Genomic DNA, 25880 nt, shown 5'->3' with positions numbered 1-25880 from the left:
AAAGGAGTGATCCTGCAGGCTCTTGACTGCACTGAGGAAGGCATAAAACATTTGTAGTGGTGCAGAACAGAAGGTTACCTACTCTCCAGAAGGCAGTCAGCTGTTTCCTTGCTGGCTAAACAGCTGCAGAGCTACGGTTGCAGAAGAAAACCTCTTGCCCACAGTCCTGCCCTACTTCTCTTCCCCCCACCCATCCACCCTGACAGCAGAAACCCCTGGCCACCACCAGCTGCAGGGCACAACAGCCACAGGAATGAGCTAGAAACAAAAGTTTCAATTATAAAGCACAAAAACTTTCAAATGATGCCTCTTGCAGCACCTCTCAATTCAGGGCAATGTGCAGCAGCTAATCCTATTTAAATCAGCTGGATGGTTGCCACTGCCTTCAGCAGGAGAAGGTCTTAAGGGTGCACACATAATGCATCAGCAATTTGCTTCAATGGGAGCTGCATCTGCTTATGTAAGTGCATTACCAAGCCTCAGAGTCGACCTTCCTGATGGTCAAAAACACACAGCTTGCAGAGGATTTTACAGGATGTGTAAGAGCTTTAATTGCAAGTAAACACATTGATCCTGCTCGGTTTCAGTGCTATTCTGTTAGTCCCATACACGATCAGAGGATTTAGGTTTCTGTTGTTGTTGTTGTGTTGGGGTTTTTTTTGGTTGTTTGATTATTATTATTATTGTTTTTATGAATTCCCAATTGCTTCACAAGTGACATGCACTTTAAAGACCACCTAGAGACCTTTGACAGAGGGTAACATCTCCTGTGCCAAACACTACTGAAGCACAGTAACCACCGCCCCCTGCAGTGTGATCTTCCAGTATGTTACCATCAAAGCAGGGCTCGATGTAATCAGCTGTTTTAAACCAACCCTACAGATAAAGCTCTGTAACTCATATGTTAAACACTGTTTACTGATGGTTTTGGATGAGACAGAACACTGAAGACTTTAGGACACTGGACTCCCCGTGCCTTCCTTCCTCTACAAGTTTGAGCTCTGGGTTTTGGCTAAATATCTAGCCACATATTTGCATCCTGGATGGCTACTTCCACAAACAAGTAGGATGGCATCCCCTGTATTGCCTCCCTGAAGTGTGTTGCTGTAACCCACGGAGAGCCATCTCCACTCCTGAAGGATGAAGGTTTAGTGGCAGACAATATAATGACAGGTGTGGAAATATCTCAGTACAACTTGGAATGACTTGGGTGTTGCAGTCGCCTACTACACTTGGAATGAAAATGTAAATCATATATTACCTAATTAAGTGTAGTAGGAGAAAATGAAATGCAACAAAGCATCTCCATGACAATGAGCAATCTGCTGAAAACATAGTATGTCAACGTTGTTAAAATAGAAAATTGCAAAGAAGTCTATTGATTCATTTTCACCTTGGTTCTCTGCCAAATAATTTCAAGTTGCAAACCCTAGATATTCCTGCTGTGAACTGCACAGTTCCGAACATGATTTTTCTTTGTAGATATGTTATTCCAAAGCTACTGGCTGCTTGCAGCTCTTCCAAAACAGTTTGTCACTGACAGTTACAGAAGACCATTTTGGACAGAACACATCCTCATCCAAAACCAACATGATGTTGCCAACAAACTTTAATTTCTCTGTTTTCTCATCCACAGTAATTAGAAAAAGAATTTCTAGAGATAAGACACATCAAGTAGCAAAAGGAGAATGAAATGAATATAAAATATTAAACAAGACAAGTGGAGGTTGGATTTTATCTTAAATATTTGTATCTCTTTTGCCAGTAGATCTTTTGATCTCAGATCCAAACAAGGGTTTGACTATGTGAAGCGCTCGATACAAATCTGTCAAACATCATCTAAGCACTACTGAAAATACCGATACATCTGATCTGAATATCCTTAAGTTATGGGCGAAGCTAAGTACTCTGGCCTTGAACTTTGCAGTACGTTTTCCTTTATACTTTGTTTTGCTAGAGAACTAATAGACCCATGTGGACAATACAGGGCACAGTGCCTTACAACTGCTATATTTCAAATGAGAAACTCTACCACATCCTAGCTGCATTACAGTTTTTCAATGTCTCAAGGTGATTTTTCACAAACACTGGGTGTGTTTGCTTTCCTGTACAAACCAAATTCCACTACAAGCTGTTCTTATTTCTGTTCTCCCTGCAGTTTCAAATGGGAGATGGAGCATTTCTAAAATACTGCGTGGCAGATGTTGTAACTCAGGAGTGAGTGAGGTTCAAGGAAACAGAAGCAAAGAGCTATGAAGAGTGAATTGTTTTCTTGGTTCTTCAGTTTACTTGCTGTGCTATGTTATACAAGTGGTTTATCCTCTGTGCCCCAGTACTGCTGCCTGCTGAAAGGATATGTTCCCATAGCACTTTGCAGAGTCTAACTTGAAGAAAAGCTCTGTGAATCTGATGAAAAATGCACAGAAGGGAGAAAATTTTTCATTCTTTAAGATCTAATCAGAGGGTCACTGACTTCAATGGACTTTGGACTGGAAATCCAGTCCTCACTCATTCTTTTACTACACATAGAAATTAGTATACCTCTGAACACACACAAAAAAATTACTTCAGCTTGTATTTTACAGTACACTGGCACTAAAAAAGTTCCAAAAATGATCACAAGCTTGATGGATTAAGCAGAGTGAAGAATTAAGCTACAAAGAAGTGCATGCTCCAAGCTTTAACAATTGTTCGACTAGCTCAGCTGCAAAGCTCCCAAAGGCTGGTGGGTTTCTTGTTGTGCCATCTGAAGACAAGAGAGGAAAGGAAAAAGAAAAAAAAAAGAAAGAAAAAAAAACGGTCACAGCCAGTTAGCCACAGTAGACTGAGTTCTCAGGAACACATCTGCAAATTGAGCAGATAGATTCCCCTCCATGCCACAAGCCCCTGTGCTGTCAGAGAAGATTCCTCAAAGTGCTCACATTTGAATCTCAATTACAGAGAAAGATTTTGGAAGACACAAAAGCACTCCATCAGCCAGGTACGTCTGACTTATTGTTTTACCCAGAGACAAGCTTGGTTGATGCACGTATGAAATTTTTTAAATACTATTTCTCAAAACAATTGCTTTCTTAATCCTCTTTATGGAGTACTTCAAAGCTCTGCAGGTGTCTGGATATTATCTCAATTCTGAAGAATTTGGAAAGAGCACTTGCTTGCTGCTTTGCAAAAGGAGACCCTACAGATCAGTCAGAGGAAAAGAAAAAGTATATAATATTGCAAAACAAATTTAAATGTACTGTAGATAACTGTGTTCCTGCCAAGTTACAAATAATTACAAACTAATGACAGAATCTGATGGTCAGCAAGCAGCATTTACCAACTAAGACTTCACGCTATCATGCAATCTGTTTTCTCTCCATGTCTAATCAGTGCTGTTCAAATACCTTATTTTATAACTGAAAGGTGCTTTTGGTTTGCTGCAGTTCCTAAGATCTAATCATTCACTATTTGGCAACATTCCAATTACTGTGAAATTAACATGAATATGGGTGTTGTTTTGGAGATTTTTTTTATGTCATGTTAGTAATAGCTTGGAAATGGAAATCAGCACAGCCCAAGATCAGCCACACAACGTGAACACACTTTAAGTAGCATGGAACAACCCAGAAAGACAAAACAATCCCAGCAAGGGCCTAAGGAACTACTGCTGTCACAGAATCCAGGATAAAGATTCTCTCCTTCACTTACTGAACTGATTACTTATTTAAAGCCCAAGGAATATTAAGCAGTGACAAGAAGGAAATGCTTTTGAGTGTGTTTTATTTAACCAGTACATTCTGTATATCTATCAATCTCATTTTTATCTTAATTATCTTAATTGGTCTTTTCTCCACTCTATCTCCAACAGTTTCTCTGGATAGTATACACTTAAGAACTCAACACTGTCAACATGTTGATTAAACTATCTGCCATTTTAATACTCATTCGATTTCAAAAACAAACCAGTAGGAAAATACCATAATCCTAACTTATTGTGTGCTCATGGCATCCTCAGTATGGAAGTTCATTTACTTTACTAAAGACCATAAAAACAAAGAAGCTACATAACCACACAGTAGGAAAGACAGGAAATACAGCCCAGTAAACCCAAACTTACTCCTCTAAAAAGAACATTTTTTAATAGCTGTAAGAAACAAGCAGCAAAGATTTCTGTTTGGCATCTCATCTGAATGTAAACAATTTGGCAAATTTCTCTTCAAGCAAATTTGAAGTAGCTAGCGTCATCAGTCCCACAAATCAGCCCCACCATGAATCTTGCTGTAAGTGCTGCTGTTCTGGAATCCCCAGATTTTGATGGCACACCGCTAGACGATACTCATCCTTCCTTAAAGAAGGAATCCTCTGTTTCTTGCTTTTGCTATTACAGCAAAATAAAAACCAGGCACAACAAAAACATAAATCCTAAAGAATTCAAAAAGAGAAACTGTATTTCAAAATGCGGAGAGTCTTTTGGCAGGGCTTTTTCTTCAAATTCTTCACTTTGAAGCTAGCTCACAGCTTTAAATTACGCAGGTTTGGCAAAGGCTGCACCCAAGCACTGGGCAGTGACTGAAAGGCAGAGCTCTGCTGTCACTACAGACTGGTCAGTTGGTTTCCTCCCTGGCATCTTTGCTCTCCCGAGCAGTGTTACTGCGCAGGCTGACTGCATTAACTACTGTAGGTTTTCGGACAAACATGTTTTAAAAAAAAAAAAACAGCTTGGAACCTACTCATGAAAGCATACAACATGACAAATCCAAGCTGCAATCCCCAAGATGAACGTGACGGCAAGACAAAAGCATGGGGCAGTCAGCCCATCGATCCTAAATAGAGCCAGCAGCGTGCGGCACTAACACGGTTAGAAACACGGCTGGCCGCGACTGCTCCGACACGTCTTCCGCTAATCTTGACGTCTGCCTTGCAGTCACGCATGCTGTTCATCCTAAGGAGGCCGGTCCCACTGACCGGGGAGCCCAGGAGAGCACAGCGGAACCCGCGTGTTACGGGCCTCCCCCCCACCGCCCCAGCGCCGCACGCCCCGCACAAGCACCCGCCTTCTGCCAGCAGTCGGCGGCGGGCCCGCCCGCTGACGGCAGCGATGCGGAAAGGCCCCGGCCCTTGCGGCCCACTCACCGCCCGCGGCCCGCCAGACCCAGCGCGGCCTCGGAGACGAGGCTGGTAGAGCCGCCGAAGGCAAACTACCGGCCCCAGCAAGCCCTGGGGCCGGCGTTTCCATGGGAGCCCCGCACCCGCAGCGCGGCCTTTACTGCTCTGCTCGAGTGGAAGCAGTAAGGCTGGCCAGCAGCCACGAAAGCAAGCGTTATGCTTGTAAATATTACCTTTTTTTCATTATTTTTTCAAAATTCCGCATAACTGGCATGCAGTTTAAATGATGAGAGAACTGACGTGCAATTTTAATGCCACTTGTTCAAGCAGATACTCTCCGAGTGTTCAAAACATCTTTCTTTTGTGTTGTTTGCCTCAGATACTGCAGGATGACCCAGCCAGCAGATGCGATGTCACTGCAGATGGTATCGGCTGTCAGCAATTCATCCTTGCTTCAGCCAGGTTCTTCCCTGCTGAATTTTGATGGACACGTCTTCTTTTTTGGGCAGAAAGGATGGCCGAAGAGATCCTGTCCCACGGGTGTTTTCTTCCTTGATATAAAGCAGAATGAGCTCAAAATGAAACCTGCTGCCTTCTCTAGGGATTCCTGTTACCTTCCCCCGCTCCGCTACCCAGCTATTTGCACGCTTAGAAGCGATGGGGAGTCTGATAAGCACCAGTACATTATTCATGGTGGGAAAACACCTAACAATGATCTTTCTGATAAGGTTTACATTATGAAGGTGGTAAACAAAACTACCAAGAAAACCACGTTTCAATGCACTGAGAAAGATCTAGATGGAGATGTCCCTGAAGCTAGATACGGGCATACAATTAATGTAGTTCATAGCCGGGGAAAAAGCATGATTGTTATATTTGGAGGTAGATCATATATTCCTCTTGCACAGAGAATTACTGAAAAATGGAATAGTGTAGTTGACTGTTTGCCATTTGTGTTTCTTGTTGATTTTGAGTTTGGATGCTGTACGTCATACATACTTCCAGAGCTTCAAGATGGACTTTCCTTTCATGTTTCAGTTGCCAGGAATGATACAATCTACATTTTGGGAGGCCATTCACTTCAAAATAACACCCGGCCTCCCAGCCTTTACAAGCTAAAAGTCGATCTCCCGCTGGGCAGCCCAGCTGTGACCTGCTCTATCTTGCCAGGGGGAATATCTGTGTCGAGTGGTATTGTGACTCAGACTGGTGATACTGAATTCGTCCTTGTTGGGGGCTACCAGTCTGACAACCAGAAACGGATGATCTGTAACACCATAGTTTTGGAAAATAATAAAATAGAGATTGTTGAAAGGGCAAGCCCAGATTGGACACCCGATATTAAACACTGTAGGATGTGGTTTGGCTGTGATATGGGCAAAGGGTCCATATTGTTGGGTATTCCTGGGGCCAACAAACAGTTAATCTCAGATGCAAACTACTTCTACATTTTGAGATGCAACAGAGCAGAAGAGGATGAAGAAGAAGAATTGACATCACAAGCATGCAGTCAGGCATCTACCGAAGACCAAGGAGACTCCACTCCATTTGAAGATTCCGAAGAGTTTTCTTTTAGTGCTGAAGCCAGTAGCTTTGATGTTGATGACATTGATACTTACAATGAAGACGATGAAGAAGATGAATCAGAAACAGGGTACTGGATCATCTGCTGTGCCAGCTGCAATATTGACATTAACACCTGGGTGCCTTTCTATTCAACAGAACTCAACAAGCCTGCAATGATTTTGTGTTCCAGTGGGTCTGGCCATTGGGTTCATGCACAGTGTATGGATCTGTCAGAGAGCATGCTCCTTCGGCTCTCCGAAGCAAATGTCAAGTACTTCTGCAATGAGCATGTTGACCTTAATAAAGGGCTGCAAACTCCCAAAAAGGCGGTGCATCTGAAAAAGCAACCCATGAAACGACTGCACAAAAAGAAAACCATGAAGTTAACCACACCAGTGAAAAAGTCTTTTCTTCGGAGATTATTTGAATAGATTTGTGCCACTGATTTGTATTCAACTGGGAGACTAAAACAGCTAGCAGTAGTTGAAACAAAATGGGTTACTGAGGTTCCCACTGATCATTTTATTAAATTGATATTATCTCAATATTTCAGTTATATTTCAAAACTCATGAGCATTTTTTGTTTCTTATGTATGTTTTTGTAATATCCATATAGGAAGCTTATCACAGAGGGCATCGTACAAACACACAGCCAGATATTGGTAACTTAGTGCTATATTTTTTACAGTAGTATAACTTACTCTCCAATCATTCCCAGTAAATGTGGTAGAACTCCTTTAGGAAAAGATGTTATCTCATGTACTCAGTGGTATTAGCATCTGTCAGTAAACAAAGACCATATTGCCCATTTTATTTTTTTTTTATCTTAGCAAGTAGTTCTAGAAATATTTGGCCTAATTTATAACTGCCTTGCTCTGATTTTACGTTAGTGTAATGAGCTAAAATTAGACTAATTAATCTGCTTTTAAATTGAAGTGATTTTTAAGTCCCTTGTGTCAGAAATAATGAAATATTCAGATGCTGAGGGTCAGTTTTCTTCAGGGACTTCCATTACGAAAATCTTTCAAGTATTTAATTCTGGATAATTCATTTTTTATTTTGAAAGGTACTGAGTGGTTATGTGTCAGGTTTGGCTATCATTAAGGATTATCACCTCACAGTAAAAGTTAAATTACATTTTTAAACCACTGTGCTCAACAACTGCTTTGCAATTGTATTTTTAAAAATATATATTAGTTGGATAATAAAATTTGTAATAAAAATGAGTGGGTTATTTTCACCGGTTCATGGAGTAAATCAAACACTGCAAATCAGAAGGTCTAGGAAAGCACAGTGCGTGTGTGTGCTTGGGAAGAGCATCAGAAGTCTGTAAGGGGTCTGGCTTCACAGCTGCCACATGCCATGAGCTCCCATTGACTTTAGAAGTTCCTTCTGATGAACAGGACTTTTATCATTTACTCCAGGTCTTCCCTTGCACGTTTCTTTCTCTACTCCTGCAGGGTGACTTGGTAGATTGTGACAGTATGAAAGTGCAAGCTGTTGCTCAGGGCGGCTCATTGAGCCAGTGTTGCATCATGAGGGTGAAAACAAATGCAGCTAGCTGCTCAAAGCATGGAGGCAAGATTGGATTCAGATTGAAAAGGACATTGTCAAGGTTGAATAGCCCAAGAGTTTACTAACTTGTTGTGGAGTCTTTTATTGGCTATCTGTAAAGCCTCATCATTTTTTACTTGATTTTTTTATTTTTATTACTGTTCCAAACATCTTTTCAAAAAATCAATACCATCCATTCAGCATTCGTGAGGCAACACTAATAGCTCAGTATTCACAGTCCAGTTCTTGTGCTGGAGCCCTGAATAAAAAGGAAAAGCAGCAGGAGCAGCTGTCAGCCATCTGATCAGTATGTGCAGACCCTGAGCAGCCACCCCTTTCAAAAGCAGCCATGTGTTCCCATCAGCACAAATGTGTATGCACAATACTCCCCTTGACACCTTCACGAGTCAACAGTAGAGGATAGTAAAGGGTAACAAGACAAAATTTCCATTTCCAACCACTTATATTCTGATGGAGGTTATAGTGTGGGTAGAATTTGTAAATGGGAAGTAGATCATCCTGGGACTTGTTTCATCCATTTTTACATTAGTGTAAATCCATAGATTTAAATGGTAGTTTCCTCTTTCCTCAAAATATACTCAGAATAATAAGGCTGTATATTTTTCAAAGGAATAAATAAGAGCTAGAGCCCTTTAAACTGCTGAAATTCAATAGACAATATCCTCTTTTGTAGTTTAGTTATAGGTATTACTCAGCCAAATTGTCATTAAAATATACATTCAGCACATGTTACAAGTTTCATTTACATCAACAACAAAAAATCTCCACATTAAAATTAAAGAACATCATCACGACACACACAGGAGGACAATATATGCACACAACAGAAATTCACCCCTCATCCCTTCACCACTGTACAGGACTTCTCACAATTACTTCAGTCCCTGGCAATAGCTGGTTTGCTTTTTGCCTGTTACCCCGTTGCTATCAATATCTTAAATTCTTGAGGAGCCACACTGGGCAACAAATCTGTTTGGTCTATGACTTTTTTAAATGTATGTGTCACTTCATAAGGACGGAGAAATAGTCAAACTATGTCCCAGCCTTCAGTGAAGGGTAGTAGAACAAGCATTAAATCACATTTCAGAGTTACTGCTGGAAGAGTAAATCATAGGTAAAGTAAAATATAAAATTCCTAAGGGCTCGGTCATAAAGAAGTGCATGACCACTGACCTGTAAAGGAAGATACTTCACATAGCATTCAAGGTTGCAGAAAATATTTAATTATTTGATAATTCTGATGAAGCTTTTGAGGCATGTACTTGTTAGAGCATTGATTGTCTTTAAAACCAGATAATCAATACGTTTCTTTCTCATGCCGGATAGAATTAGAGGATAAAATTAAGCAGATTTGAGTGCAGAAGTAAATCCCTATTGTGTCAACATCCAACTGACCTGTGTGTTTTGAAACCACAACAAGCAGCATCAGGGTTCCCAGTCACATTTTATTGTTGCTGTTATCATCAGCTTTTAAGATAACAGTATATGGTTTTACTGCTTGTGGAAGGTACTTAAATGCTGAAGTACCTAATTAATCTACAGGAAAGGCAAAGCACAAACTTTAGTGGTAGCACTAAAACATGTGTCATAGTTCAAAGTGACTCATTGCACTAAAAGACCATTGAAAAGAGTGGAAATAATGCTACTGGGAATCCAAAGCAAAAGGAGAAGACTGTGTTCAGATTGAAAAGGAATCTGTAAAGTTATTTACTACCAGATTTACTGCAGTGCAAACAGAAGGACTTGCTTAATTGTAAGGATTGGCAACTCTAGCTCCCTCCATACGTGATTCCTACCCTCTTCCATTTCAAGCAAAACTAACTTCTCAGAATAGAAAACTCCTGTATTGTGGCTGTATTTGGGCTTTGGAAATTGTCCCTCGTTAACATAAATGCAGGATAAACATTGTAAAAACCTTCTGATTTCTCAAAACATGCATTGGCCACTACGATGTATGCATTGTGATTTCTCTTGTTCAAAATGCCCATCTTCAGAGGAAAAGCTGGGCACTGAAAATACAGCAGTTTCACCTTTTGACACCTCTGCTGGTGTTGCTAGAAAAACTGCTAATTAAATCCTTTCTAAAGTGTCTTTTGGGACTGTGGGCAATATTAAGCTTGATGAAGAAGGTAGAAAATCTCCCATACTAAGGAGTTGGAGGTGATCATTTCTCTGAAAATTATGCTATATTCAGTCACCTGAAACAGCAGTCTGAAGAGCAGTGGTAGTAGACCTCATTATTCTTCATCTGATTCTGATTCTAGTGAGAATATATGGAAAATAAATTTCAGTCAATTATTATGGCCAGTAGGGAGAGGGAGGTGATTGTCCCCCTCTGGTCTGCCCTTGTAAGTCCACATCAGGAGCACTGCGTCCAGACCTGGGGCCCCCAGTACAGGAGGGATGCAGCTCTGTTGGAGTGGGTCCAGAGGAGGGCCAAAAAGAAGATGAAGGCTGGAGCACCTCTCCTGTGAAGAAAGGCGAGGGAGCTGGGCTTTTTTAGCCTGGAGAAGAGAAGGATATGGGGAGATCTCATGCTGCCTTCCTGTACTTGAAGGGAGCTTATAAGCAGGATGGGAACTAAATATTTACATGGTCTGATAATGACAGGACAAGGGGGAATGGTTTTAAACTACAACAGGGTATATTTAGGTAAGATGTTAGGAAGAATTTTTTTACTCAGAGGGTGATGAGACACTGGAACAGGTTTTCCAGAGAGATTGTGGGTGCCTCATCCCTGGATGCATTCAAGACCAGGTTGGATGGTGCCCTGAGCAGCCTAATCTAATGGCTGGCAATCCTGCCTGTGGCAGGGGGGTTAGAGCTAGATGATCTTTAAAGTCTCCTCAAAACTAAGCCATTTAGTGATTCTATGATTATTACTTTAGGAATAAAGGCATGAAATCATCCCAGTTTACCAGGAAGCTGTCTGCGGGGATTGGTTTTATGTTTTGTTCTGTTTGTTGTTGTTGTTTTAATGACTTTCATTTTTTCCATCCAGAAATTTTTATTCGTGGTCAGCTGAGAGAATTAAGTTGGTTATATAAAGTCTATAAATTAGGTATCTAATTACCTGATTGCAGCAGGAAATCAAGTAGCTAATAATGTAAATGCTCAATTTGCTCAGCATTAATTCCATCCATACAAGTTGGTTTAAGTAAGTTACTTGACCCTGACATATCAATGGAAGGAAAGAAAGACTTTTCTATCTGAAGGAAAACTAAAAATCATGAACTTAAAGATAGATCCAATCTAGCCTTTGCAGCTGCAAAATCTATGATAAGACAAGATTTGATGCAAAGGATGCACAGAAATCAGTAAAGAGGTTTAGTGCAGTAACAAGGACATAATAGTCACAGCTGATTTTTAACCAATACTGGCGTAGTGTTTGTAAATGAAGCCAAAGTTATCTACAGACTAAATGAAACTGGTTTTACTTTCCTGTCAAACAGCTGCCTTTGGGGAAAGGTGCAGAAAGGGCCGTGGAGATGCATGGAGCAATCTTCATTTCTGTTAACCTGGTGACCTCAGAACAGGGCTGGAATCCCAGCTGAAGTCTCTGAGTATTAGAACAGTCCAAATAAAAAAATATGCACAGTATAGATGAAAAGTGAGACTGTTATCACAACCTTATGAGCACAGGCAAAATAGTATAAAGAAATACAAATTCAGAAACTTAAATACTTGTAAGACCTTTATTTTAAACAAGTGTTACAAACAAAGAAATAAAGAAACTGTGATACAATAAGAAAAAGTAAAATGATGAAGCTGTGCTGTGAGACAGCACGCAGAACTCAGTGCAGTGAGAAACTGAGATACTGTAAATATCTGAAGTTTGTGTCTGAACTGAGTAAAAGTCAATGCTGCTTTGCTTAGAGTCAATAGAATTATTCCTGTGAGGACAAAACATGTGAGACCACAGTCAAGACTCCTCTTATATTCACATCATTTCATAACAAGGCAATTCGTAGTCTGAAGTCCTTGAATAAAACTAACAAAACAAGATACATAATGTCATTGTATACAGAATACAGTCAATAAACTTTCAAAAAAGGAAAAGCATTCACCTTGAAGTAATTACTGACAGATTTTTACAAAGTATTAGCATAGAAAATCTGAAGGTTTGAGAGAGTACCATGAATAAAAGCGTCTCCACTTTTCTAAAGCCTCTTCAAAACCAAAAAGCTTAACAATGGGCTGAGTAAACAAATGATGCACCTGTCTGCAGTCAAAATGTGTTTTCTCTCGGATGCATGCAGCATTGTTATTTTATTCCTGTTTACAAAGCCCCACTTGCAGGTACCTACCCTTTCAGTTCTGTTTGTTTTAATGAGTTCAAAACTCTCAAAGAGTCTTTTGATTTACACAGAATGTCAACAACAGAGAAAAAAAGATTAAAGTAGATCCAAGCCTAAAGAAAAGGATAAAGAAAATATTAACTATCACCTGTGTCAATTGTTCTGCCCATAGCTGGTGGGATGTGAAATGTGTTTTGATGGCTCCATAGTCTTTCACAAAGAATACTTCCTTATCCTCCTGCCTGCCTGTGTCCCAGCCCATGCACTGTTCAGCGTGATAAGTTCATGAGTTCACAGTGAGAAATCAGACATATATGGGTGAAATGTACCCAACTCTTTTGAATGGAGCGGGACAAATCGCTTGCTCTTATGTGAGCAGCGTGTTAATTTGGACTTTGAAAATGTCAGTGAAGTCACTGAGATTATGTGTGCAAAATGACCCAAGTCTGGCTGGTCTCCAGTGGTGCGTATGCAGTGCGAGAAACAGGTTGAGATTACTTCTGAGAGAAATTCACTCTTGTGCAAAAGCAACATATACCACTTAAATGAGGTGAAAATCACCATCAGCTCAGTCAGGACTATTAAACTATGCCTTAGGCTATCCAAGCAGAGGAAGAATGAAAACTAAGGTAATACAATTGCCCTAAATAGGTATACAACTGAACAAAAAAGTGTGCAACTATTTGCATAATGAAATATAGTGTACCAAAAATACAAAGCGTGCCTGCATTTACTGCTAAAGGATATTCTTTGCCATACTGCTGGTACTTATACTCCATGGGAAACAGTTGTACTTGTCTGCATTTATTAGTAAAAAATGATACTTATGTAAACCTGGCATTTATGCTCTATGGGAAGTACTTGTTTTGTTCAAAGAACTGAAAGAAATAATTTAATGTAGAAATGAACACTCAGTAAGTGCAGGTGTACATGGTAAACCATACAGAAGACTGCTGTTCTTATGACTGCTTAGAAAAATGAAGTGCTGTAAGCAGAAGACATTATTTCTAGCCTCAAATTTTGACACAGTGTTAAACTATATTTAAAGAAACTCTATTAAAACTAAATACTAAGTTACAAACTACCTTAAAATTGGATTTAAAATAATCAAATCAAAAGAAAGGCATTATCAGAATATGATTTTTATACTTGCTACTAACACTTAACTCTATTTCTTCATAATTCATAAATAGTAAATACTAGACCCTCAAAGATCTAGTAAGTAACAAGAGCAAGATATTACTAACAGAAACCTCAGACCAGTAGTCCTTCAAGTTTGTTGCTCCCTTACACTCAAACCAACTCCTGCCACATAAAAATAAAAACACAAAGTGTGGGTTTTTTAGATCCGTGCTTTTGATTCTTTGTGCATTTAATCTTGTTTCTGAAGTATTTCTTCAGACACGATTGTGCCTTAGCTACAGGTGCTAATGTGAAAGGCTGGGTGACTTAGGGATATCTCAGGTATTTCTGAGTATATTTCTTGCCTATGTCACTGAATAAAATCCACATAATTTTAGCATTATTTTTTTTAGATGTAAGCTACCACTAAATGCTTACATTATGTATGCATGCATGCATTCAGTGGTTGAGTCACACACTTGAATTTGAGCTTGTGTTTGAACACTGCAGAATGAAGGTCTAGACTTGTTCATCTGCACTGGTGATATGTCCAGAAATAATTTAGTTTCCAAATCTCATGGTTTGCACACATTAACTTTTAAATCCTTTTATCCATTTTAACCAACGTTATCCACAAGAACTACTGGTGCAATCTCATCTGATCTAAGCAGCTTTCAGTCATATAGCAGTAACACTTCAGAAAGGCAAATACTACCAACATGATGGTGCTCCCGAAGGTTTAAAATACGAGGAATGCTAACTAAATATTGTTGTAATAATGTAAAATACACTATGCAGTAATTTCAAGGCAGCTAATAGTTCTTTTCACTATGCCTTTATGCAAACTATCCTTCAGGTTAATAAACATCATTCTTCCCATTTTACATATCTAGAAAATGAAGTAAGTGACATTTCCTAGATGAGAAAAAGCTCGGTATTGGATAGAGTTAGAGCATATCAGAAATGGTAACGGAACTATTTAATAGAGAAGACCAGAACACTGACATGTACCTGATAAAGTTAACCTCCATCTCCTGAAAAATGGGTCTGCTATGACTCTTTGTCACCTGGTGAAATTGTGAGCATGCATTCAATGACAATTTAGTGGTGACTTCAGTAAGGCCAGGAATTTACCCAGTAAGATTAAATTGGTACAAGTATGCCACATAATGAAGTCACCATCAAAATCTAAAATCTGTATGAAGCAACAAGCTGCACAGCAGAGCTTAAATGTGCTTTGTATGGTGAGAGCACAGGACACTGTAATGCTGATTTAGGTGCACAAGCACAGGTTTGCATTTTAGAGTAAATGTGCTACAATAAAAATATCTTTAAAAAATTATAGCTACCCTTCTTTTATCTTCATATAGTAAATCAGCATGATATTACTGATACCACCACCTGCTCCTAAGCAGAGCTACAACCTAAACATTAAATGTTTTAAATGTTTGAGATCAAAGTTTGTATCTTTAGTCAGTATATTGTGTAAAAATACCCAAACTTTGTTCATCCCAAAACAATTACCTAACTATATCACTGGCAAATCTTGACTTATAAAAGTCGAAAAGCCATCAATAAAATAATCAAACCCTCTTGAAAAGTAAATAGCAAAATAGCTTATAAAATGCAAGCAGAACAAATAGCCATTCTCAATTTTTCAGCAAGTGTCATAACTTTCCAGTATTATATTCATTCCAAAATACTGTTCTATATAAAACCTTGTTTACTCTGTCTTTCTCACTTATAAACAACACTCTGAGACCAAAATAAATTCATGGCCCTTCTTTGCAATTTGTTTCCACTTCCCTCTCGCATAACAACTGGTAAATGTACCACTGCATTGCTTCTGTTCAAAGCTTCCAACAGACATGGCATTTCATTAAATTCCATTCAGCACCTTTAAAAGGGAGTATAAAAATGAAAGCTTCAATCTTCCCTGTACCTCTAGAGGCCTGAAAAGGATGCTGTCTCTGCTCAGAAGGAGTATCACAAACCTAACACCAAATGTATTTTACATTTAGAGTTCCACTGAATCACTGCTTTCCAAAGAGATCTCCGGTGGCAAAGAATCACCTAACCCATCATCTGGATCAATCACGAAGCCCTGAGTTCTTAATGTTTTATGAGCATTCATGAACTTCTGGAGGTACTTAGAAGTATATAGCCAGTGATGCTTTAAGACATCCTCCATTTCATAGAATTTGGACTGCCTGGCATTCATTTTTCGGAACCTCCTAAATAGTTTGTTTCCAGACTCATTTCCTTCACTTGCCCAAGCACCAATGGACCCATCTCTTTCAATGATTTCAGGTACATGAGCAAGGGTTTTGTGAAAATAATTGGTAATCTTGCCCTCATATCTGTATTTGAACTTTGTAGACAGGAGCTCAGCAAAACGCTGTGAATTGTAGCTGTACTGGCACAGCAATTCTGGACACTCTTTGGCAGGGCACGAAGATCGCCATACTGGTTTCATTTTCAGATAAAGGTCCATTAGTTCTTTTAGGGCTTCATGCCTTTCCTCACACTTTATTAATTCACATACTGCCTCTACTGTCTCTCTGGACATGAGCTTCCTAGCAAAGTTCCCACTCATCCTCATCATAGGTTTTAATTTCATCTTCTTCCTGAGATGTTTGTCAAGAGTCAACTGCCACCTCTTCCTTTCCTCTTTAGACGCATCAGGATTCTTATAGACTTCACCAATCTCCATCTGGAAAATTCTGTAAAATTCTGTTGCGTTGCCAATGTCACAGTGCAACGCATCAATGGAGGGAACAGTCTCTATAAAAGGTTTGGCTGAAACACCCTTCACTCTGTCACGGAGCTCATCAACAGATTCGTGATATGGGTTGGACCTCCATATTTCATATCGCTCCAGATTTTCAGCGTGGCTCCTGGTGATGGAGTGGAAGACCAAATTCTGAGAGGCCTCTAGGCGGGTTGCATCACAGAGGGTACAGATATAAGTGGAACCTGAGGCCTCCAGCCCTTCCACTTCCCTTACAAGTTTCTCATCATAGCCTGTACCTCGAAAGATGAATTTGAATGTTCTCAGGATGCCTCCCATTTCAAGAAGCAGTTCACTGTTCTTCATAGCCTCTCTTTCTGCTATGAGAGGGCTCAGGATCGCTGTCAGAGTTTCATGGTCTGATTCATCAGCCAGCATAAGGCACAAGGGTTTGCAACACAACTCTGAATTGGGCTTTACTTCTTCAAAGATCCTTATCTTTTCATTCCCATGGTCTATAGCAATGTTCATGACTGTAAATGAAAAGCGTACAGCCTTCTCTGGGACAGCAGGACCACTTCCATGCTTCTCGCTGACATCTCCCATTCCGTCACAGCACTCTTTTACTACTACAGTGAAGGGACCATTCAGATAGTCATCCAGATTTTTTGCCTTCATGCCCTCCAAGATTTCTTCCTCCATGTCCTTTAAAGCAGAAACCAAGGCTGTATCATATCGAAATCTCTTTGCAATTGTGTCTATTGGGTAGTCATCAATCGAGAGGGGTAGTCCTGATAGTCCATCTATAATTCCCACTTCTGTGTTAGTGGATACATTTTTCAATGGAGGTTTCCATTCAAAAGGATGATAACCTGGTAAGAGGGCTTTCTCGGCAGTGCGAAGAGCATGCAGTGGCTGGAAAATCTGCCTCCCAGTGACAGCTTTTACAGTTCGGTACATTTTGTGATATTGGCTACAGCTGAGAAATGTGTTGATTCGGATTGCCAGGCAAACAGCAGGATGAAGTCCAGATCCTTTGCCTTGCATTATAGCCTCCAATTCATCTGCTTGCTTGTGCTCATTTTTTGCTCTTAAAGCTAGCAGGAACAAAGTCATGCATACAGCCTTTATATCACCACCTTCTTCTTTCTCAGCAAAAGCCTTGACTTGACGTTTCAGTTCTCTCAGACGATGTTTCTGAGCTCTCCTGGTCAAAGACAGAAGATGCTGCCTTGGTCGACCACCTTTATTTATGGGGTTATAGAGCTCTTTATCTTTCATCTCCTTGTGGTTAGAGAAGTGTTGGCTATATTTTCCATGCAAGATCTCTTCATCACATTCTGGTACAGGGCATCTTATGCTCAGGCTATCAAGGATGTTCAGGAAGGATTTCACTGGGGTTACCAGATCAGTAGGGAAACAAGGATACCAGCAGGAGGGGCAATAGCTGCCCATAACTTTGATGCAACTGAGAATACAAGCTCTGCAAAACAAGTGTCTACATGTTGTTTCCACTGGGTCTGCCAAAATATGCTCACAGATCTGGCAAGAGATGGATTTAATGAAATCTGCTGGATAATCAACTGCAAGAAGTCTGGTGCTGAGATGTCTGTTCTTGCAGTTGGTAATCTCTTTCATTACCTTTTTGTTATTTATCAGCACTTGATTCTTTATGCCTCTGTTAACTCGAGCATGTTCTGCAATGATTTTCACACGTTTGCCATGTATTACATTGGATGGTTGGCTTTTTCTCTTGACTCCCCGGCTGGGAGTGTGGCACACTTCACAGTTTGTAGAGTGGGGCTGCCACTCCATCGTGCTGTTCCTAGGAAAATAAACTTCACATGGAGTATTACTGAATTTCCTGTGGATAATACTCCAGCAGTTGTGACAAAATCGAGTGGGATGGATAGTGTCAACATCCCCTCTCACATCAATCTTGAAAACTTTTGCAATAAGATCTGGCCAAGAGGTTGCTTTTTTCTCTTTCTTTCTCAGAAGCCACAGAGTTTCATCATCTACTGGTCCATGTACTGGATGAGTTCTCTTGTAGCAATCAGTTTTAAATGAAGCTCCACAGATGCGGCAAAGTTGCTTCAGGTTGTTCTGGTGAATTTTGTTGTCTTGTATTTTCATGTCATTGACATCTTTCTCAAGTGCTTGCGTGTTGCCCATGAAGTCCACCTGTGTCAGAATTAACTTTTCTCCTCTTGGAACTTCTTCATCTTTATGCAGTACGATGTTTTTGTCTGTAGAAGCTACCTCTTGTTCTTGATCCTTGTTTATGCATTGGCTTTTATCAGAAGGTGCTTTTTGAAATGGTCTCACTTTAAACAGCTTGAATTTCCATTCAGAAAATTTTGCGTATGGATGCTGAATCTCTTCAGGTAGATCCATTTGTGATGTTATCGACATCTCCAGTGTGGCAGAAACCAGATCACCTGAGAAAGAATCTGTATGTTAGCTTATGTTCCAAAATGAGAAATAGTGCCAATGCCTGAGCATATGCTTTAAACACAATAACTCTATTAACTTTAACTGAGAAATGCGTTTTAAGTTCCTTTGCCGAGGACGCTTATAAACTGAGAGATCCAAATGTGGCTGTCCACGCAGTACCTCAGATAAATACTTGGTTATGCTTTGACTTTGATCATGCAACATCCATAGTCAATTGTACCATCAGTGCATATTGCATACACCTGTTAGTCATCAGGTCCTAATTTCCCAATTCGCCTCCTTCTTCTTATAACTAACTTCGCAGTCTACGATAGACAGACGAGTAATGTTCTGAAAGTGTGGCAAGTTCTTCATATGAAACTGAACAAGATTGGTGGCTTCAAGACATAATTTTTTCTGTCTCATGCTATGTTACTTCAATCACTTGAGACTACTGCTGTCACACCACTTGTTAGTCCTTGATTCTGACCTGAAGTGTCTAATGAATGCCTTTGCCTTCCTACACAGGCAGAGCAGCATATGCTATTCAATCCCTATGCAGACTTTATTCAGACCTCAATTTTGTAAGGTACTTTAGTATACGGACACTGAATGTGAGTGGTTTCATTAAAGCTGTAGGAGTGTATCCTCTGTTGTTGCAAGGTGCAATGGTTCCCTGGACTCTAAAGGAGAGATGGCAATTTATACTCACTGCGTATTTGCTCTAGAGAGAATATTTATACATTTCAAGTTAGTCATCTGTTTAAGTGCCCTGCTGAGAACTCTGTTTGTAAGGATTACTGGTACTGGAAAGCTGAAAATGTCTGTTCAAATTTGACCCCAATTGTAGCTTTCATAGAGATGCAACCAAAAGTAATATCAATGTGATTGCCATGGGAATATGATATTGTATGAAAATAAATAGAAGACTCACCTCAAACACTGAAACTTTGTGCTACTGCATCAGACTTAGAAAACAAAATCATGTAGAAACAAATACAAAAGTGACTAACCTATTTTTCCTTATCTGACAATGAGAAGTGCAGAAAGTGAACAAACAGCGTAGAGAAGATTAAACTGTATTTACTGATTATTTCACTTGTTTTACTTAAATTTTGTTTTACTGAACCGATTGATATGAATTAAAAAAAAAAAAAAAGAAGAGGAAGAAAAACTATACATTAAGACATACACATCAAACTAGAAATTACATGCGTATGGCTTTGATTTCTCTGATTGATTATATCTGCACCTAGCAATTCACTAACCTTGGTGGAAATCTCAGTTCTGTGTTTATGTGGAAAGTGTCCTTCATAAGAGATATATCCATGCCATGATCTGGTGATGCTCAGTGAGTTTCTGAGATTGTTTCATTGATAACCTTTCAATGAAGCAACATTACTGTACTAATTTTGAGAGTCCATTGGGAAAGGACTCCACGCTTTGATAAAGTTCTAGACCCAGAATGACAAATCAGTCTGCTCAATTTTCCTTAAGAGCAGTGTTTAACTTCGAAATTGTTCATTAGGCCTTGGCAACCAAAGCTAACATTTGTTTTCTTCCCACTTTCTCTTCATTTCATCCTACTGAGAACAACCTGCCCGTACCTCTGTCCCCATCTGCCTGCATTGTTCGGTCCAGCTGTCCATGCTGTTGAACACCGCGAGCTGAACTGCAGCCCCCTGCTGTCCACAGCCGAACGTGCTTGCTTGTGCTCTGCTGCCTGTGGATCTGCGATCCGCTGCTGTGCCCAGATGAATTCAGGTCATTACTACCGCCCACTTTCTTGGCTGCATCCTGTGGCAGAGGTAGTAAAACCTATCCACTGAGCGATAACCTGTTCGCCCCTGAATCATCTTGCATTCCCACAGATACATGCTCTATTACCTGCAGCACTGGCTACCCTATGCTGTCTGCAGATCCCTCTCTGTGAAGGGAAATCTGTGTAATTTCACCATCTCCAACAGCAATTTCAGAATGTCTCAACACATATGCAATGCCTATTCAGGGCAGTACCTAATTCATTGTAAAGAAACAGCCAGCACCAAGTACATTTAAAGTAAAATATTTAATACTTTCCCTCCTCACCTATCCCTTAGACTAAGTGCCACCTTAGTGCCTTACTAATCCCCAAACCTGTGGCCATTCCTATTAATTACCAACTCAAATGAAGCTTTACCCTCATTAAAGAAAAGTGCAATGATCTTTTTGTTTTTTCCTCTCTCTCTTACACTGAACATTCCCTTGAAGAAATGAATGATAAAGAGCCCTCTTAGGTCACCTGACCTTAGCCACCTTCAGGAGATAGTAGCAGCCAACAGGCTACTCATCAGACACTTTAAATGGCCTGGATGCCAGGCAGTGGAGTTTGAAGCGGCTCTGCTGGGAGACTTAGAAATATCCCCAGTGCCAGGAACATTTCATGCTAGATTTGCCTTTGGTCTGTTATTCTAGTTGTGGGTCATAGTGAACAATCCTCCTCACTGTTTATCCCACTCAGATTCTTACAGAGTGAACCCCAGCCGTGAACCCCAGCCACGGTTATTTAATCAACTCTGACAGCTGTATTCAGTATCACCTCTTTTTACCTTGAAAAGGGAAAAGAAATCCCTTTTCTTCCCAGCTCACAATATTTCATACACTTCTGAAGAAAAGCACAACTGTGGTACTGTTAGTCATGTCAAGGAAGACCTTGCTTTATGAACAGTCTCACTGCATGTATAGAAAAAAATTGACTTGTGCATTAAAACAGGAAAATGAATCAACATTCAGTTGTCCTACAAGCATTTGAGTTGCTGCCATTAGTGCAGCCAGCCTACCTTTAGCTCCCTGTCAGTATGCAGAGCTGCTGTTATGTCTGCTCAGTTTGCTCCACATGTCAAGCTTGCTTGCTCTCCCGTGTGCTCTTGCTCTTTCTTTGTCCCCTCTGCTTTTTAAAGACACTGCAATGCTGTTTATCTCACTTATCCTTGTGCCTCTGAGCTCCCAGTACCACTTTGGTGCTAACCACAGGTTACTTCAACTAAACACAATGCAGAACTTTCAAATCCAGGTGGCACCTGGCAATTTATGAGGCTTAACCACAAAATTCATAAAAACAAGGTCTTCTTGTGCGAGACTCTAGGGCTCAGAGATAAGCATGCAGCCTTTCTGAGGAGCACCTGCAGTGTTAGGACAAAGCTCTGCATTTGGCTTTCTTCTTTCTAGCTTCAGAGCTAGTTTCTTCACTGTCAGCTATCAGAGAGAAGAACCTGGTGTCTGGTCACACTACAGTCGCACACCAAAGCTGTTTCACTGAAGGCCAGAGGCCTGCTTCCTCTGTTAACAGCAGCCAGTCCTCTGCGGTCTGGGACCACACAATGTCTTTTCTTCTGATCCCACTATCTCACTTTCAGAGATTTTACCTTCCTGATGGTATCCTAAAGGTACTCAACAAGAGAACAAATCAACAATATAAAAACTAGTTCTGTATTCTGAGTAACTGGTTGATAGTACATCAGGCATAGGCAAGTGTCCACAGATGGTGGGCAGTAAAATTCAGTGCTCACGCTCAGTTTTGACAAAGCACGTATGTCTCAGAAACTCACTCCAAGTGAAAAGAAAACAAATTCTGTTACACAAGAGCACCTTGAAGGATTTTGGTCTCCTCAAAAAACATTATGCAACAAAATGTAATGACCCACCAAGCTCTCCCAAAGTGAACATATGCTCACACTCCAGAAGTAGGAGTTTGCAGTAGCAACACTTGCTATAGGTAAAAATGATGAGAGGATTCCCTCCTATTATCAGCTTTGATCTTGTAGAACAGTTCCTTCCTGTTCTTGCAAGATGACAAGTCATAGAGAAGTGAAGCTAGACCTGGGTCAGTCACACATTTCACACTGTATGTCCCAGGAGATGCCAATATCTCCTCAGTAACTAAGTGCAATTATTTGTGCCAAATCAAGTAACATAATGACAAAGAAAACAAAGTTTGGTTGCAAACTCTGATACCCTTGGTCAGATTCTGACCAAAATCTCAGAGTTGCTGTAGAAACAAGTGCACCTGAGTGTCAGGACAAGGTGGAACAGAAATCACAGTAGTCACTCCCAGGCAAGGCAGGTTAGAGTAAGGTTGTCCTGACTCTGGTGTTTGCTCACCAGCGAGAAAGTGTCATGGCCCAGCCCTAAGCACAGCATTTCTGCTCTCCCTATCTTGCCAGGATTTCCCCACAACCTGCCTGCCTTCACTGTCCCCTCGCTAGCATTTGGAGAGACCTTTTCAAAAAGGTATCAGGTCAGGCTGCAACACCAGATATCAAAGTAACTCTCTGCAGGCTCATACTGGTTTCCTCCCTTATCTTGAAACAGCAGATGCAGCTCGCTGACAATATGCACTGAGGGATCAGGGGCTCTCAGAGAAGCAGTCTAGCAAATCTGTCCCTCTGCTGGAGGGCTCATTCAAAACCTTGCCCAAGCAGCTGCCTACCAGCCCCATTCCCTGTGAGACTGAAGTCTTGTGTGAACAGCGCTGGATGAGAGCAATCTGATCATCAGCTCAGCCAGGTGAGCATATGTAAGCAGTCCCGCACTTTACTTGCAGCATACTCAGGAAAAATCACCTTGAAAAAATGTTTTCTGGAAGGGATACTCAGGTAAATACGGTTTTAATTGATCTCCAGTTGAAACAGCTTTGAATGTGGTTTATGTGTGTATGAACATAATTGCTCGGCGGTTTGAGCTGTGCAGTCAGTGCTGGAAAATATTTTCCCTGTGCAACTGTCACCACCACGTGGAGAAAAAGCGTTTATACACCATTTTATGTTGCATTATGGTCATGGGTACGTGACTATTGGCCAAGTCTGCTAAAAACCATAAATATTTGGGAACTGCACTGACTAAAGACATTTCATGCACATTTGAGATAAAAGCTCCTATGTTTCTTGTGTTCCTTTCTAATCAAAATGCACTGGACATCAATGCTCTGACTACCTGATATATGACTAAAAATTGTGGGATTTTGTCACAGAAAACTCCATTGAGGGATATCTATTTTATAAATCTATTATACATTTCCTCATTTTACAGATAATGAAAATAACATCTAGTTTTTCAACTTCACTGGGAATAAGGATGCCTCTGAAATTCAGCTAGTTGTCCAGCAAAGGGTCCACCCACAGAGTTGGTTAAATTACTCTTAGTATAACTACTTCTTTCTTGTGGTACGTCAGAGTCCCAGATGAAGACCTGACAAAAAAATGTAACAATCTCATGGCCAAAATTGGCACTCAGAGGGCTGCATTCAGGGCTTCCATAGGTCTTACTGCTTCTTACAACTCCCTGGAAGAAGTTTATAATAAGGTGGGGATTGGCCTTTTCTCCCAGCAATAGGATGAGAGAGAATGGCCTCAAGTTGCACAGAGGTAGGAAGCAAGCTAGGTTGGATATTAGGACATTTTTTTTCTCAGAAAGACTGGTGAGTCATTGGAACAGGCTGCCCAGGGAAGTGAGGAAGTCACCATCTCTGGGAATGCTCAAAAAATGTGTAGATTGGCACTTAGGGACAGGCTCGAGCAGTGGGCCCAGGTGAACCTCATGTGGTTCAACAAAGCCAAGTGCAAGGTCTTGCACCTGGGTCATAGCAAACCCTGCTATCAGAACACGCTGGAGGATGTGAAAGTGGAGCACAGCCCTCCTGAAAAGGTCTTTGAGGCACTGGCAGATGGCAAGCTGGACATGAGCCAGCAACGTGCCCTCGCAGCCCAGAAAAGCAAACATATCCTGGGCTGCACTCTTCTTTTGGAAGAGTGGCCAGCAGTCGAAGTTGGTGATTCTGCCCCTCTACTCTGTGCTGGCAAGGCTTCACCTGGAGTATTGCACCCTGGCATGGAGTCCTCAGTACAGCAGAGATGCAGACCTGTTGGAGTATGAGCAGAGGAGGGCCTCAAAAATGATCCAAGGGATGGAACATCTCACCTGTGAGGATAGGTGGAGAGAGCTAGGGCTGTTCAGCCTGAAGAAGAGAAGGCTCCAGGAAGACCTGATATTGGGTTTTCAGTATCTAAAGAGAGACTGTAAGGAAGAAGAGGACAGACTCCTTAGCAGGGACTGCTATGACAGACCAAGGGGAGGTGTTTTCAAACAAAAAGAAGAGAGATTTAGACTGGATAGGAGAAATATTTTTTACAGTAAGGGTGGTACTGACACAGATTGCCCAGAGAGGTTGTGGAAGCCCTATCTTTGGAGACACCAAAGGTCAGGACGGATGGGGCTGTGAGCACCTGATCTCGTGTAGGCGTCCCTGCTCACTGCAGGCAAGTTGGACTATATGATGTTTAAAGGTCCCTTTCAACATCTACGATTCTATAGTTCAGTGGGCAATATTGGTGGCAGACCATTGGACTAGACGATCCCATGATTTTCTCCAGATGCAGCCTCCTGCTCGCACCATCTGGCACTTAGACAGGCGCTTTTGGCTGGCAAGGGTAGGAGCTCAGGAGTGTTCCAGGGCCTAGTTCTTCACTGCAGATCTGGGACCCCAGAACAAAGTGCTCTCTGAGTTAGCACACGTAAGCCTTGGGTGCTTGCCAAGGAAGGCACAGATGCATACAGCAAAATTCCCCTTCTCTGGGTTTAGGGAAACGAAGCTGCGTTTACATTCGCGCTGTCCTAGTTTTTCACTTCCTTAGAGCCACCCACTGTCACACGCTACTGGGAAAAGCCAACATCCCCACTGCCTCAGGTAGCACTGTGTCCTTAACCGAGCCCAGCCACGTCCCCACGTAGCCGAGAGGCTACTGCCGCCGGACAGGGCTCGAGCCCTTCGCTTGTGCAGCGCGCGTGCCGCGAGGATTTAACCGAAAAGCTCAGATGCTTCCAGGCTGCAGCGCGTTGTTTCCAGGTGGGACGGCTTTCCCTAATCACGTCACGCCCTATCAATCAATGCTTTCTGCACCTGCTCTCCTATCAGCGTTGCTACGTCTCACATCGCGCCGCGCTACTGCGTATTTTTATCCCTCCGCAGGCGGCCGAAGCGGAAGGCGGCAGCGCTGCAGGCCTTAGGCGGGCGGATCCACCGGGCCGGC

At 41.2% G+C, this 25880-nt stretch overlaps 3 protein-coding genes across 10 annotated transcripts in view; 1 reads left to right on the top strand and 2 right to left on the bottom strand.

Moving 5' to 3' along the window:
• Window positions 1-5571, bottom strand: part of LOC122158163 (intraflagellar transport associated protein) — a 41594-nt gene extending 36023 nt beyond the window's left edge. For 2 of the 3 annotated variants that reach the window (XM_042814627.1, XM_042814629.1), the window contains exon 1: window positions 5116-5169. The gene's annotated coding sequence lies outside the window, so the exon portion shown is untranslated. Of the gene's footprint in view, window positions 1-5115; window positions 5170-5321 lie in introns of those variants that run through there. The other variant, XM_042814628.1, reaches the window with a different exon arrangement.
• RAG2 (recombination activating 2) overlaps window positions 1-7847 on the top strand; it is a 126305-nt gene extending 118458 nt beyond the window's left edge. For 3 of the 6 annotated variants that reach the window (XM_042814621.1, XM_042814622.1, XM_042814624.1), the window contains one exon: window positions 5468-7847. In XM_042814621.1, the coding sequence (XP_042670555.1) occupies window positions 5468-7085 (1618 nt within the window). In that variant the 3' untranslated portion in view covers window positions 7086-7847. Of the gene's footprint in view, window positions 1-2158; window positions 2981-5467 lie in introns of all 6 variants that reach the window. The other 3 variants (XM_042814626.1, XM_042814625.1, XM_042814623.1) reach the window with 2 other exon arrangements.
• Window positions 7848-15666: 7819 nt separating this feature from the next.
• On the bottom strand, window positions 15667-18795 carry RAG1 (recombination activating 1). Its single transcript, XM_042814620.1, has one exon. It carries the CDS (start codon window positions 18793-18795, stop codon window positions 15667-15669), a length of 3129 nt encoding a protein of 1042 aa, XP_042670554.1.
• Window positions 18796-25880: the final 7085 nt, after the last annotated feature.

This window comes from Centrocercus urophasianus, unplaced genomic scaffold, assembly GCF_019232065.1.
Source record: "Centrocercus urophasianus isolate 14NV4802_14NV808 unplaced genomic scaffold, USGS_Curo_1.0 seq_14, whole genome shotgun sequence".
NCBI lineage: Eukaryota > Metazoa > Chordata > Aves > Galliformes > Phasianidae > Centrocercus > Centrocercus urophasianus.
This window is presented reverse-complemented; position numbering and strand designations above follow the sequence as displayed.

Excerpts from the sequence above, each read along its gene's own strand:
- RAG1 (XM_042814620.1), bottom strand. The coding sequence starts at position 18,795 with ATGTCGATAACATCACAAATGGATCTACCTGAAGAGATTCAGCATCCA.